Source organism: Manis pentadactyla, chromosome 3 (genome assembly GCF_030020395.1).
Source record: "Manis pentadactyla isolate mManPen7 chromosome 3, mManPen7.hap1, whole genome shotgun sequence".
Classification (NCBI taxonomy): domain Eukaryota; kingdom Metazoa; phylum Chordata; class Mammalia; order Pholidota; family Manidae; genus Manis; species Manis pentadactyla.
In genome coordinates, this window is record NC_080021.1 from 102,207,791 (window position 1) to 102,221,357 (window position 13,567).

At 41.8% G+C, this 13,567-nt stretch overlaps 1 protein-coding gene across 2 annotated transcripts in view; it reads right to left on the bottom strand.

Moving 5' to 3' along the window:
• Positions 1 to 13,518, bottom strand: part of ACBD7 (acyl-CoA binding domain containing 7) — a 53,326-nt gene extending 39,808 nt beyond the window's left edge. For both annotated transcript variants that reach the window (XR_008996362.1, XM_036908049.2), the window contains exon 1: positions 13,087 to 13,518. Coding sequence is in view for 1 of the 2 variants with exons in the window: in XM_036908049.2 (XP_036763944.1) it covers positions 13,087 to 13,180 (94 nt within the window). In the remaining variant the exon portion in view is untranslated. The remainder of the gene's footprint in view (positions 1 to 13,086) is intronic.
• Positions 13,519 to 13,567: the final 49 nt, after the last annotated feature.

The window sequence follows — 13,567 nt, forward strand, 5'->3', positions numbered from 1 at the left end:
GCTGCCACCTCACGACATCTAAAAAGCTTAGACGTTGCAAAATAATGAATGAACCTTCTCCACAATGAACACAGGTACTTTATAAAAAGTATATATAGATAGGCCGATGGTAATAACCTAAAAATGTCTTCTAAAGATGGAGATAATAGCAAAGAGCCCTTCCTTTACCCTTCTTCACCTTCCTCCACCATTTCAATGACCAAGTGCAAGACTACATCTAGCTCCAAGAGGTGGATTAACAAAGTAACTCAGAGAAGACAGTCCTTCCTAAAAACGAACAAAAGGGCTTTATAAAGGGATTATTTTACTACCTCTACTTTTATTATACTTTGCGCATTATTAGGCCTTGTGCATCTGTTAATACACAGCAATATTAACTAAAATGTACAGACAGAACAATGGTTAGACAATCTGAATTTGCCTAAAGACTCACTGGGCACAGAACCCCTCTGCACTTCTTTTCCTGCTCCCTCCCCCACCACTCTACTTTAACATATGTTGTGCACTTTTAAACATCTAGAAAGACTAGACGTTTCAAATAAGGATTTAAGTTTTTCCACTATACACATAGTAACCTTGAATAAACTACACACAAAGGCTATATAATCTGGAAGTAACTTCTAAATAAGGACATTCCGGAATGAAACTCTTCCCCTTCTCATCTCTATCAACCCAAGAGACAAGTTGAGCACCTGTAATGCTTAGAGGGGATGTGAACAGCTACATTTCCTCAAGCGGTTTTCAGAACAGTCCTATGAATTTTAATACAAAGTTACACATATACTTGCTTACTAACTCTACTTTTGTCATACACTGGCAACTTCTTTAACATCTAGAAAAACTAGCTGTTGTAAGTCAGGACTTTTGTCCTTTATATACAATATATATACAACTAAGTAAAACAAAATGCAGACATATGGGACAATGGTTAATCTTGTGTAATTACAAGCATACTGGTATAAAGCCCTTTGCACTTTCTTCTCCTTCCTTCCTGAACCACCACAAATATAATAATGTGTACTGCTCAGAGAGATGGTTTCATCATTTCGATTATTCCACTTCTAAAAGACAGTATTTCATATGAATTTTAACAAAGGGGTATCTACAAAATGTGCTATTTTACTACCTCTGCTTTTAAGATGCTTTTTGCACTTCTAAACATCTAGAACAACTAGATGTTTCAAATAAGGACTTAAGTTTGTCCACTATATATACAAAAGTGTTGAATAAACTACACATGTGTAACAATGGTTATATCTGAAGAGTGTCTTCTATTTAGGAACATTCTTGTCTAGAACCCTTCATTTCTCCTAACTCCTCCTGTCCATCACCCACCACGTGGGTGAGTATAGGCACATGTCATTTAGATGTGATTTTACAATTTCATCTCTAAAAGTCCTTTTCAGAAGAGCCTTTCAATGAATTTTAACAAAGTATACAAAATGTGTTAGTTTACTAACTCTACTTTTGTCATACATTGGTAACCTCTTTAATATCTAGACACTAGATATTATAAAATTAGGACCCATTTGTCCAATATATACACAATATATACAGTAAAGTTAAATGAAATGCACATAACACACAGGGAAATGGATAAGCTGGAATTTCTAGTACACACTAGCAAAACATGTTTTGCAATTTTCTTCCGTCCCACCTCCCTCAACCCGATGAACAAGTACAGAGAATATACTGTTCCAAGAGGTGGCTTAACAATTCCACTTCTAAAGACAGTATTTCCCATCAAGTTTTAAAGGCTATTTACAATAAGTGCTATTCTATTAATACTTTTACTTACATTAAGCACTTCTAAATATCTAGAAATACTAGATATTTCATGTAAGAACTTACTTGCCCACTATGTACACAGCACTGTTAAATAAAATTGCACATGTGTAATAAAGGCTATAATCTGAGGTATCTTCTAAATATTACCATTTTGGCCCGGACCCTTCTTCCCTACCTCACTTCCTTCTCTCCATCACCAATCCAAATACAGGCATGTGTTTAACACATGTTGGGCACTTCTAAACATCTAGATGGCTACATGTTTCAAATAAGGACTCTGTCCACTATATACACAGCAGTCTTGAAAAAACTGCACACATTTAAGTTATAATCTGCAAGTGTCTTCAAAATATGAACATTCTAGCCTAGGAACCACCTTTTTCTTCTCCCTTCTCCACCAACCCAACAGGCTAAAATGCTTAAATTTTCAGAGACAATCTTTCCTGGGAATTTTAACACAAAATGTACAAAATATATCAGTTTACTATGTTTTGTCATACACTTGGCTACCTCTTTAACATCTAGAAAGACTAGATGTTGAAAATTTGGACTCATCTGTCCATTTATACACTATATACAGGGCAAAGTAAAACAAAATGCACAAACATGAAACAATGGTTAATTCTGTCTCACTATAAACAAACTGGCATAGCGCTCTTTGCACTTACTTCCCCCTCCTCCCTTGAGCCAGTGCTTAAACACAACTGGTTCTGTTCAAAGAGGTGTACTGTTCAAAGAGGTGTACAGTTCAAAGAGGTTGTTTGGCCATTCCCCCTGAAACAAACATATTTCCTATGAATTTTAACAAAAATATATTTACAAATGTCTTTTACTATCTCTACTTTTAACATATATCAGGCACTTCGGAATATCTAGAAAAACTAGATATTTTTAAAAAGTACTTGGCATTGTCAACTATATACACAGTATAGTGAGGAATAAAGTGAACAGACAAAACAATGGTTATAATATGAAGATGTCTTCTAAATATGAACAGTCTGGCACAGGACCTTCTTTTCTTCCTCATCAAGGTTTTCTACTCCACGTCCTCTACCCCGGTGTACAAACCTGGACGTGTGTCGCTCCAGATGTAGCTCCTGTAGGTGGTCTAACTTGCATTTCCAAAAGTCACTTCCAGAAGACATTTACATTATTTTTTTAATAAACAAATGGGCATTTACAAGACGTGTAATTTTCTAACTCCACTTGTCATACGTTGGCAACCTCTTTAACACCTAGACGGCCAGGATGAAGCAAGTTTTCTTTTGAAAGGTTGGGGGGAAAGTTGAGGGCAGCTTTTTCATATTATATACACAGGCCTTCTATAAACAGCCAGTAAATCTTCTCAAAGGACGCTGGGCACTTCCTAGCAGCCAAATGTGGTACGCGTAAATGTACCGTTTTTCTCTTTCCACAAGGTCTGGTATAACGAGGACCAACCGCCAGATGTCCCGCTAACCGTTCCACCCTCTGCCCCGGGCTCCGCTCACGTGATGAACGGGGCCCGTTAAGGCCTTTGTCTGTCGTTGTCCGCACGAGCTGAGGTCTCGTCCAGTTGGGACGGATGGGTCACCCCAGTGCCCGGATCTGCGTGGCTCCAAGGCCCAACGGTGGCTGAGCCCGCGTCCACGTGGACAAGCCTCTGCGGGCCCTCGAAGGCTCTAACGGCCCTCCGCGGCGTTCGGAGGGCCGCCGTTCTTCTCGCCCCGCCACGCCCAATGTCCCACGGCGGCGCCGCATCCTCGGCGCCCTGGCGGGGGCTTCGCCCAGCCCCGCGGGGTTGGGCCAGGAGGCCGGGCAGTTGGCTGCGGGCTCGCGGCGGCCGCCGCCTTGATGGCGCGCAGGTTGGCGGGGGTGAGGATGCGGGGAAAGGGCCTGGAGGAAGAGGTTCGCCGCTGCGTCAAGGCCTGGGCTCGGCCAGAGGGCAGCCCCGGCCCGGGGTTCTAGGTCTCTGCAGGACAGACCCCGCGCCTTGTCCCCGGGCCCCGCTGCTCAGCTGCCGGCCTGAGGCCGGAGGGCCTGGAGAGGCCCGGGGCACAGGGCGGAGCTCTTCTCACCGCGCTTTCAGCCGGTCCTCCAGCAGAGGTTTTAAATGAGTTCCTCTCAGCTCTTACCACACCCCCAGATTCTTTCTCAGGAGATTGTTTGCAGGAGATCCAGAGAGATCTCCCCAGGGCACAGACCTCACTTGGGATTGCTTTTTTATCTGTACCTCTGCCCTCTTCGTAATTCCTAGAAACCTGGATGGTAAGAGTTTTCAGACCTCTCATGTCGCCCCACGGGTGTCCAGGCACAGTTCATCAGCAAGGAAAAAGGCGACTTTCTCCTCTTTATAAAGCAAAACAGTTTACATTCTAAACATGTCCTCCAACCACACTAACTAGTTTTCAACTACGGTAAAGGCACAGGACTGCCTTTAAAAGAATTAAAGTCTATTCACTTTAACCCTATTCTCCAATGTCACACCACATATGCAGACACACAGAATGGGGCTGTGATTCACATTTGATTACATTTTCAAAGAACTGGAAACGTATTTTCCGGTCATATGAGGAGTTAATTTCGACTTATTTAAATAAAACATTAGTGGAGCAAAATGACTGGAACAACAAACTCACTGTTAGAAAGTACTGAATCTGAAACATTAAACAATGCAACAACCTAAAACAATGCAAACAACAGAGAAGAAAGGCCCAAAACCATTTTAGCTTGCTTTTGTATAAAACTGCATTTTAAAAATATTTGCTATTTTTTCATGTAAGTCCTTTGGTTTTTAATTTTCTCCTCAAAAATATTTTCATGGCAAAATCAATGCACTTCCAAGTAGAGGACATACAGCAAACGTTAGAAAAACATACTGGGCAGGATTTCTGTTTTAAATTCCTAGATGATGGATGGGAAATGCACTGTGTGGTACAAAGGCAAAAGGCAGCTTTGGACTTGTCAGTGCTCCCTCGGCTCTGGATAGCCCTAACAGTGTTTCAGCAGGGAAATACTGCAGTGAAGTTCAGAACCGGTGTGAATCTGCAGCGGAGGCATTTTGGCATTATAAGAAATCAGAAGAGGAGGGGAAGGTACACTGTGTTCTTATTCTCTAAGTCTAGAATGTTCTTTTAAGGACTTTTTTCAAAGCATGTTCTCTTGTCATTCCCCACCCTGGGATGGATCCCACAGCCATGAGTGTCTTGTCTCATGGAACAAAAAGAAAGACATTGATATCCTCTGTCCAGTTGAGACAGGGACCGTGGATGTAGTCAGAGTTGGGGGAGGGCCTCCGGAAAAAGACCCCTACCAAAATTCCGTATTAAACAATTAAGCAAAGTCAGAGTCACATTAATTCTCTAAAGCAAATTTCAAACTAGGAATATAAGCATTCTTCAGTGAGAATTAGTTAAAACTAAAATGTCAGGAGTAACTTGGCCTGGAATGCTTGAACATCCCCCAGATAAGAAAATACCTCAGGATAGCCCATGTCTTCATTGTGTCAATTAAATGAGGCTATTGTAAAATTCACTTTAGCCTGCTAAAAGGCCCAGCATACCTTCTTTAACTTTGCCCAGATGCTGCTTTTTCTCCTCCAGCCCCTAATCAAGTAATACATAACCTGGGCAATTAATATAGCAAGGAGGCCCAGTCACATAGTAAACAATAGAGTAAAAACAAGAAATATTCCATCTTAAAGATAAGACTGTATTTTAAACCCCCCCCCCAAAAAAAAAGATTTCTTAACATAACAGACAATAACCCAGGCCACCTTGGGAGCAGGACAGGCAGTCTTGATTAATGTGCTCCCAGACCAAGAAGCTGCTATTCTGGGAAAGAATCAGAGCACTAAATTTCTTGTGTTAACTCTGCAAAATAATCCAGGAAACTGATAAGAAACTTAGTGTCTTTTCAAAGATAAACATTTGGGGACCATTTAGTGGGTCTGCATCCCTAGCCCTTTGTCTCTCAACTGCCTATAAATCCCCTAGACAACACACCACCACAGACTCTCTTGTCCCCTCCTGGCGTGAGCCAGGAGCTCTGTCCTCTCACTCTATCCCTAAACAAAAGCCTCTCCCTGGCTTTCCTACCTTGAGTGTTTACAAAGTTCATTCTTCGACTCCAGAAACAAGAACCCCAGCATCACAGTGACATTAGTATACTATGTACAGTGAAAAGTCAGCTTTCTGGAACCCTTAGGGAGTGAGTCAATTTGGATTATCAAATTCTTTTCTTTAAACTCTTTTATTGATTATAAACCAATATACATACACACATATATGTACATTTTAAAAAATAAAGTGTACATTAGTAAACCAACCACCAATTTAAGAAATAGAACATTATCTTTGTGATTCTGATTCCACTCCATCCTATCCTCCACATTCATTCATTAATTCAAATAGTTATTAAGTGCCTAATATGAGCCAGGTACTGTTTTAAGTTCTTGAGAAACATCAGTCAAGGAAACAAAACATGAATCCCTACCCTTGTGTAATATTCTGGTAGGGAATGGCAGATTGAACAAAGACATAATAAGGAAATTATACGGTCTAGTAAATGATGTTAGGCGTTAAGTACTATTTTTGCAAAGAGCAGAGCAGAAGGGATAGAGAGTTGTCTTGGGTCTGTGGACATGGAGAGGTGACTTGCAATTGTAAATAGGGTAATCAGGGTAAAATTCTTTGAGAAGATAACATTTGAGCAAAATTTGAAGGAGGTGAGAGAGCTGGCCAGGTAGATCTCTCGGGTATAGTGACCTGTGCAAAGGCAGCATCCCAGTACAAAGGCCCCAAGGAATGAGCTTCTCTGGCAGGTGTGGGGAACAGCATGGAGCCAGTATGGCCCAAGCAGAGTAGTAAGAGGAGAGGGCAGAGAACAGGAAACCCAGATTGATTAAGGCCTTGCACAAAGGCACTTGGCTTCAAGTGGGAGTGCAACAGAAACATTGAAGAGTTACATGATCTGACTTACTTTTTTAAAGGAAAACAGTTGTGTTGAAAATCAACTATGGGGGAACAAGGTTGGAAGCAAATTCCTTATTGTGAAGGAAGAAATTATGGGTGTCTCAAACTTAGGGGGTAGTAGTGGAAGTACTGAGCAGTAGTTCAGATTCTGGATGTATTTTGAAGGTGGAGTCAATAGTTGTCCCTGAGAGATTCTATTTGGGTGAGAGACAGAGAAGTCAGGTTAACTTATGATTTTTGGCCTGAGTAACCAGAAGGACCATGAGTGGAGTAGGTTTGATGGGGTAGAAAAGATGAGTTCAGTTTTGCACGTTACATTTGAGGTATCAGACATCCAGTTGGAGATGTCAAATAGGCAATTGGCTATCAAGTCTAGTCTGGGCTTGGTATGTAAATTTGGGACTCATAAACATAGGGATAGTATTTAGAATCTTGAGACTGGATGATCCTAGGAACCAAATGTATATAGGGTAGAAAAAAGAAGAGGACTGCAATTTGAGCTATGGAAATTCCAACATTAAGAGTTTGGAGAAAAGACAAAGAATGAGTGAAGGAGACAGAGAAGTCGTTATAGAAGTAAGAGAAAAACCAAGAGAAAGCGGTGTCAAGAATGCCTGTCAAGTGAGAAAGAAAGGTTAGATGAGGACTGAGAATTAACGATCGGATCTCGGTCATTGTCAAGATTGATGACCTTAGGAGATGTTTTAGTGCAGCATGTGTTGGGGCAGCAGAGCCTAATTAGAGTGGGTTTAAGAGAAAACATGAGGAGCAATTATAGAATAGTTTTTGGCTCTCCATTTGTTTATCCCTCCACCTCTGTCACACTGTCTTAATCATTCAATCCTCTCCATTTTGTTCTTCATGCACAGTTGTTTTTGGCACTCTGTCTTCCTTATGAATTTTAACATTTACGAGTCAAGTTTCACAAAAGAAAATTCTTGAATTGTTCTTAGAATTGCATTGAAATGCTACATCAATTGGGAGTGGGAAGACTGATAGCTTTTTGATACAGAATTTTACTATTCATGATTCATATATTGTTTTCAATTAGTTGTCTTGTTTAATGTTTTCAGAGAAATTTTTTGAATTTTCTCCATGGAAGGTCTTGCATATCTTTTGAAGATTTATTTCTAAGTAAAGTCATTTTGATGATGTTGTAGATGGAGTCTTTTTTAACATTTGTTTTTAATCTGTTTGTAACTGGTATATAGAAAAAGAACTGATTTTTGCTCTTTATCCAGCAGCCTTGATAAATCTTTAAAATTTTATTTTTCAGTATTTTGGGTTTTCTATATAGCAAGCAGTCTATGAATAATCACAGCTTCATTTCTTCCTTTCTAATCCTCACAACTTTTTTTCTTTTCCTTGCCTTTCTGTACTAGCTGGAACCTCCAGTATAATAATGAACAGGAGTAGTAATAGGGGGCAACCTATTTGTTCTTTAAATGTAATGCTTTCACTATTTCATCATTAAATGTGATGTTTACTGCAGATGTTTTATTTTGGTCATTACATATGTAGTACAATTGAAGTCACCTCCAATTTGTAGTTTGGTAAAATTTGTTTTTATAAATGTAGAATTTAATCAAAAGCTTTTTTTTTATGTCTCATTACAATGATCTGTAATGTTTCTCCTTTAATCTTTTAATGAGATGGCTGACATTAATTGATTTTTAATTGTTAAACCAACTTGTATTCTTTATTAATTGCAACTTGATGAAATGTCTTTTTTAAAAGAATACATTGCTGGCTTGTTTGCTATATTTTGAGGGGTTTTTGGCACATTCATCTTTACAAGTGAGGTTAGTTTGTAACTTCCCTTTCCCTTTCTCAGGGAAGTTTTTTGATTTTTTTTGTATCATCATTAAACCAGCATATAAAACAAGTTGGAAAAGCATCCTCCCATTTCTATATTCTGGAATAAAGAGTAGAGTGGACAAAATTACAAATGAGAGGTCACACAGCAGTCAGCCAGCTGATTTTCCTCTTGCTGCCTCCTTCACTTCTAATCCCTGAAGTTAAACCCTACTTTCGAAGTACAAGGGAAGCCTAATTGCTTATTATATCCATTCTCCAACATGTAGCTAGAGTGTCCTAAAACACAAATAGCATTTTGTACTCCCCACTGCTTGTACATATCAGTGGCACCACTGCTGTCTTATGATTACTCCAAATGATTTTTGGCATCAGAGGTGGCTCTGATGCTAGTGAGGCCCTCAGTAAAAGTCGCCCAGTTGATTTTTCCAGGAAGAACCATTAGGAGTTCTGATACGTTACCAAACCGCCTTCTAGAAACACCAACTCCCTTCCCCAACCAGCACAAAAGAACTTCAGGCAAAACACCGGTAGCCTAGGTGGCCCCAGTGCAACCAGCTGTGGGGCTTCTGCAGTCCCACCCAGGGGTTCACACAGTGAACACCCCTCCTCCTGGCAGCCTTTTAAAGGTGGAACTGTGATGATTTTGGAAGTAATGCTTTCAAAGGCTGCAGATGTGCCACTATCTACTTAAATGGAACTCCATTGAGAGATGGCCATGACCATTTGTACCCCTCTGTCCTCCACTGCACAAAGTCCTCTTGGCTGCAGTGCCCTGTATACACAGCAGCAGCAATTTCTTGCTCAGTGCACACAGGCTGCTGTTTCCTTCCAGAACCTGGCCCATCTCCTCTGCCTCCTCATTGGGATCCATGTAGTTCTGATCTTCATACTCCATGTCAAGTATAATGAACAGGACTTGGCCTTCCCACATTTTTTATCAATGCCTCTGCTCCCACTTCCTGAGGTTTGAGTGTCTCCCATCTGTCTCTGCTTTCAGGTTCCTACTGGCAAACCTGAAACACATGTCTCAATAAGAACTTGGACCTGAACCTGCTGAAGAGCTCCTGGTGGCCCCATGCTGGCCCTAGCTGTGGTCACAGTGAGAGACTGGGGTGGCTCATCTGGTGTGTCACAACAGGTGTGTCATCCTTTGGACACACCCCAAAGGAAACCGGTTCCTTCTGTGGTGCTGCCATTCCTTCTGATGTGTGGGCTGAAGAAGTGGCCAAAGAAACACACTGGGAGTCTGTGCTGGGCTGGGATACCTCACAGGTACCCTCTGTGGGACTCATCCCTGAGGCATGGTTGGGCTGTGCCACTTGGGTCCCTGGTGCAGGTGAGGCCTTTCAGAGGGACTGGGGCTCGGGGATGGGGTGTGGAGGGGCTCAGAGGCTGTGAGGGCCCCTGCCCAGGGCATGTTACACTGTCTTCTGCATGGAGGCTTGGTCAAGTCTGGCCCACTCCAAAAGTGAGCAAGTCCTGCATTGATCTGTGCTGGCGGAGAGGCCACTGTTCCTGGAGGTGAGGTGGTTTCTCTTTCCAGGCTGGGTAGGAGACTGACAGGCCCACTGGCTTTGCTGCTGCCCCTCCACAATGACACATGGACCTCAGGTGGCTTATGTTCTGCATTGCTCCTCTGAATATTTTTAGAAGAGGAGTTAGATTTGGGAACAGTCAGCTCGCTGAAACTCCACCACTGTGTGCAGGCAAAGACTCCATGCTGTACCTCATGAGATGAAGAAAGCATGCTTCTGTTGTTAGACTGCTGAAGCCTGGGGTTTCCTGGCAACCATGTGGCCCTCTACCTTGGCTCTCAGCTAACCCAAGAGCAAAGAGGTGACCATCGCTTTGTTGTGCTTCTGGCTGGTCCATCAGCAAGTCTTGGATCTTCTTCTTTGTGTGACACTTGGACACCGTCAACTCAGTTGGTCAGGGTTCCTTGTAGTTGGGGTGAGCCCCACATAAGGCTTTATTTCATCTTCATGACCTGTATTCATCCATAGATCTTTCCTGATGGGCTCTGAAGTGCCTCTCTTGCTGGGATTGAGAATGAGAAATTTCTTGAGCAGTTTTTCACATTTCCTGGACATGTAAAAGGGAATATTGCATATTCCACTGAGTACCCACTCCTGCAGCTCCTGACTAGTGTGTACAGGATGACCCTCAGATTTCATACATCCACCATGGGTCCATCTTATTTGGCCCTGGAAGAGTTCCAGGGCAGCATAAAGGCAGGCTGCCAAAGGAGGTACCCAGCTTGTTGCCAAAGGTGAATTCATTGTTGAAGCCAAAGTCTTCAAACTTGATTCTCATGTCAGCATCCAAAAGCAGGTGTTCTGCTTTTAACTCTATAAACAAGGTACTTCTAGTGATGGTACCCCACAGAACTTGCCTAGGGTCTCTCTTTCTTGCAGACTGCCATGAGCCACGGGGACTCAAACACCTCTCTTGCACTAGAGCACTACATGACAAGGCAGAGCGTTTCCTCAGTCTGGATCACTTCAAATAAGTGCTTTGGGATGACTCAAGGCCTTCATGGTTCTTCATGGGACAGTGTAACTCCAGAGGAAATCCCAGGGAAAAATACCTTTGAAACCAAAATCAGTCAAAGGGAGAAATAAAGTGGGAGAAATCCGTTTATTTCTTACAAGCAGTCCATTTCTGCTCTCCCATGTCTCTCACCTGCCTGGCTGCAGAAGAAGCCCCCACCCAACCTCTCCAGTCCAGATAAGCCCTTGCTGGCCCCTGTAATTACCTACTGATATGGAGATAGACTACTCCTCTCCACCACCTGGAAACACCTATTGTATGGAGATATACTAAAGTCAGGTGAGAGATTCTGGAAATATTGCAATTTTACCCACAGACCACCCCTCCTGAAATTTAGTCTCACTATCTACTTGTTCACCATCTTCTGCAATGGCCCCTGGGTGAGAAAACTGGAGCACTGTAACCAGACCAATAACATAAAATAATGATAATCCTCAAGGATTCAGCTAGGTTCAAAGTCCTATGCAGATTAAGTCCACAGCTCGCCCATTCCACAATCAGTCAATAGCTGAACAGGTAGGGACCTGTTCAAATTACAAATTATTGGGGACCCCAAAGAGCTTTTTGCTGATATGGGTTACAGCTATCAACATTTACCTTACTAAAAATTAAAATATGTAGGATGTTTCACTTTTTCCTTGAATGTTCATGAGATATGAATGTGAGGAAAATACCTTTGAAATGTAGTTACTCATTTCAGTAAAATTCTTGTGGAGATTATACTGATAGTCTTAAACTAAAACCCAAGCACTAAAATCATAGAGCCTACCATTAATTTTTATTAATTCTTAATTGAGATTGTCACTGGATTCATCAGTTATAATTATCAAGCACTTTCTATGTGCCAGGGAGGGTGCTAAACATTTTATACAGATTATGTCTTTTAATAAGCACAGCAGGTACTATTTTTATCAGTTCTTAGGGTTAATTAGCTTGTTTTTAGGGTCAAATGCCTAGTTAGAGATGACCGTGAGGATGTCAACCCAAGACAGGAAAGTTCCAGAAAAAATGCAAACTGAGATGACCCCATAAATCTAACTACACAATCTGGAACCATAAATCTGGAACTTTAGGGGAACAAAAACCTATAAATGCTTCCTTTCCATTTGATAGAATCCGGACCTGAGTACCACCTTTCGAATAAGCCCCACCCACCATCACAGAGAGACCTAGGTATCATCTTACCTAGGCTACAAGCATTCTCCAGAGGACATGTCAGCAAGCCACAAGCCCACCTTTCCCCTGACCCCTCCCCTCAAAGAGCCAGCCCAAAACCCTAGCCATAAAAAGCCTCTTGAGATGTTAGAAACTCTTTTTCCTTTGTTCTGCTGGCCAGGACAGAGGGGTCCCTCTCAGATTCAGCAATAAACCTGCTTGAGTTCGCATCCCCTCTCTTCTTTCACCATTATTCTAGCATTTCAATTAGGTATGTGTGTCTCCATTTGTCTCACAATGTAGGAGCTAGTTGTTTGCCTCGTCATGAGCCAAGAGGATTCACTCAATGAAACAAAAGGTGTTCTTACACCATACTCACTGTCACATCTTTTTAATCTTTAAAAAAATCATATTATACTTACCTTGTGCAACCTGCATAATCTTTGACCAAAAACAAGTTTTTTGTTTTGTTTATGATCATTTAGGCACTATGTAGGTGAAGAAAAATGAAAATATAAAAGCTGAATATATAGAAAGTGAAAAGATAAAAATATAGAAGTTTATATATATGTAAATATATTAAAATTTATATATAAAAAATATTTTTAAAATTCCCCAAAATGGGAAACAAAGCATGCAGTAAAGAGACTGAGAAAAGGAGAAAGATATTCATAAGAGGAAAAGGAAGGGTCCTAAGTTAGACAGGAAAATAAAAAGAAGGGGTGGGGAGGCAGGAGCAAAAAGAAGGACTCATTCGGTCCGAAGCAAACTACTGTCTTCTAAGTTCTTGCCAAGGGTAAATGAGCAGATTCAGATGCATGACCTTGAAAATGTCCTTCAGCTATTAAGAGTTGTCCGTCATTTCCCAGCGACTCCTTTCTCTTGTCACCACTGGCTGGAGTAGCCACAGTAGACATTTGTAGTTTCCTGACCTGTTGTCTCAGAACTTAAAGCAGCCTTTACTCTTCCTTTTCAGAGGTCTCAAGATTGCCTAAATTGTTGCCTGTAAGCACACTTTCCCCCTCAAACCACCCCTCTTCCCTCATTTATCTTGATTTTGACGGTGCAGGGGATTCGATGGCGATGGGGGCGCTGGGGCAGGGGCTAGGGTTTTCCGTCCCTTATGCAAGCCAAATACAGCAAAGCGAAAAGAGAGACGGCTTAAAATACCAGGCGCTGAAAGGCAGAAATTGGGTTAGCAGGGATGCCGCGACAAGAAAAGGGCGAGCCTTGCAGACTGTAGGCGGTGCGTTGACTGACGTTCAGACCCAGAGGTGGCGGGAACTAGCGGGAGATTACCGTGG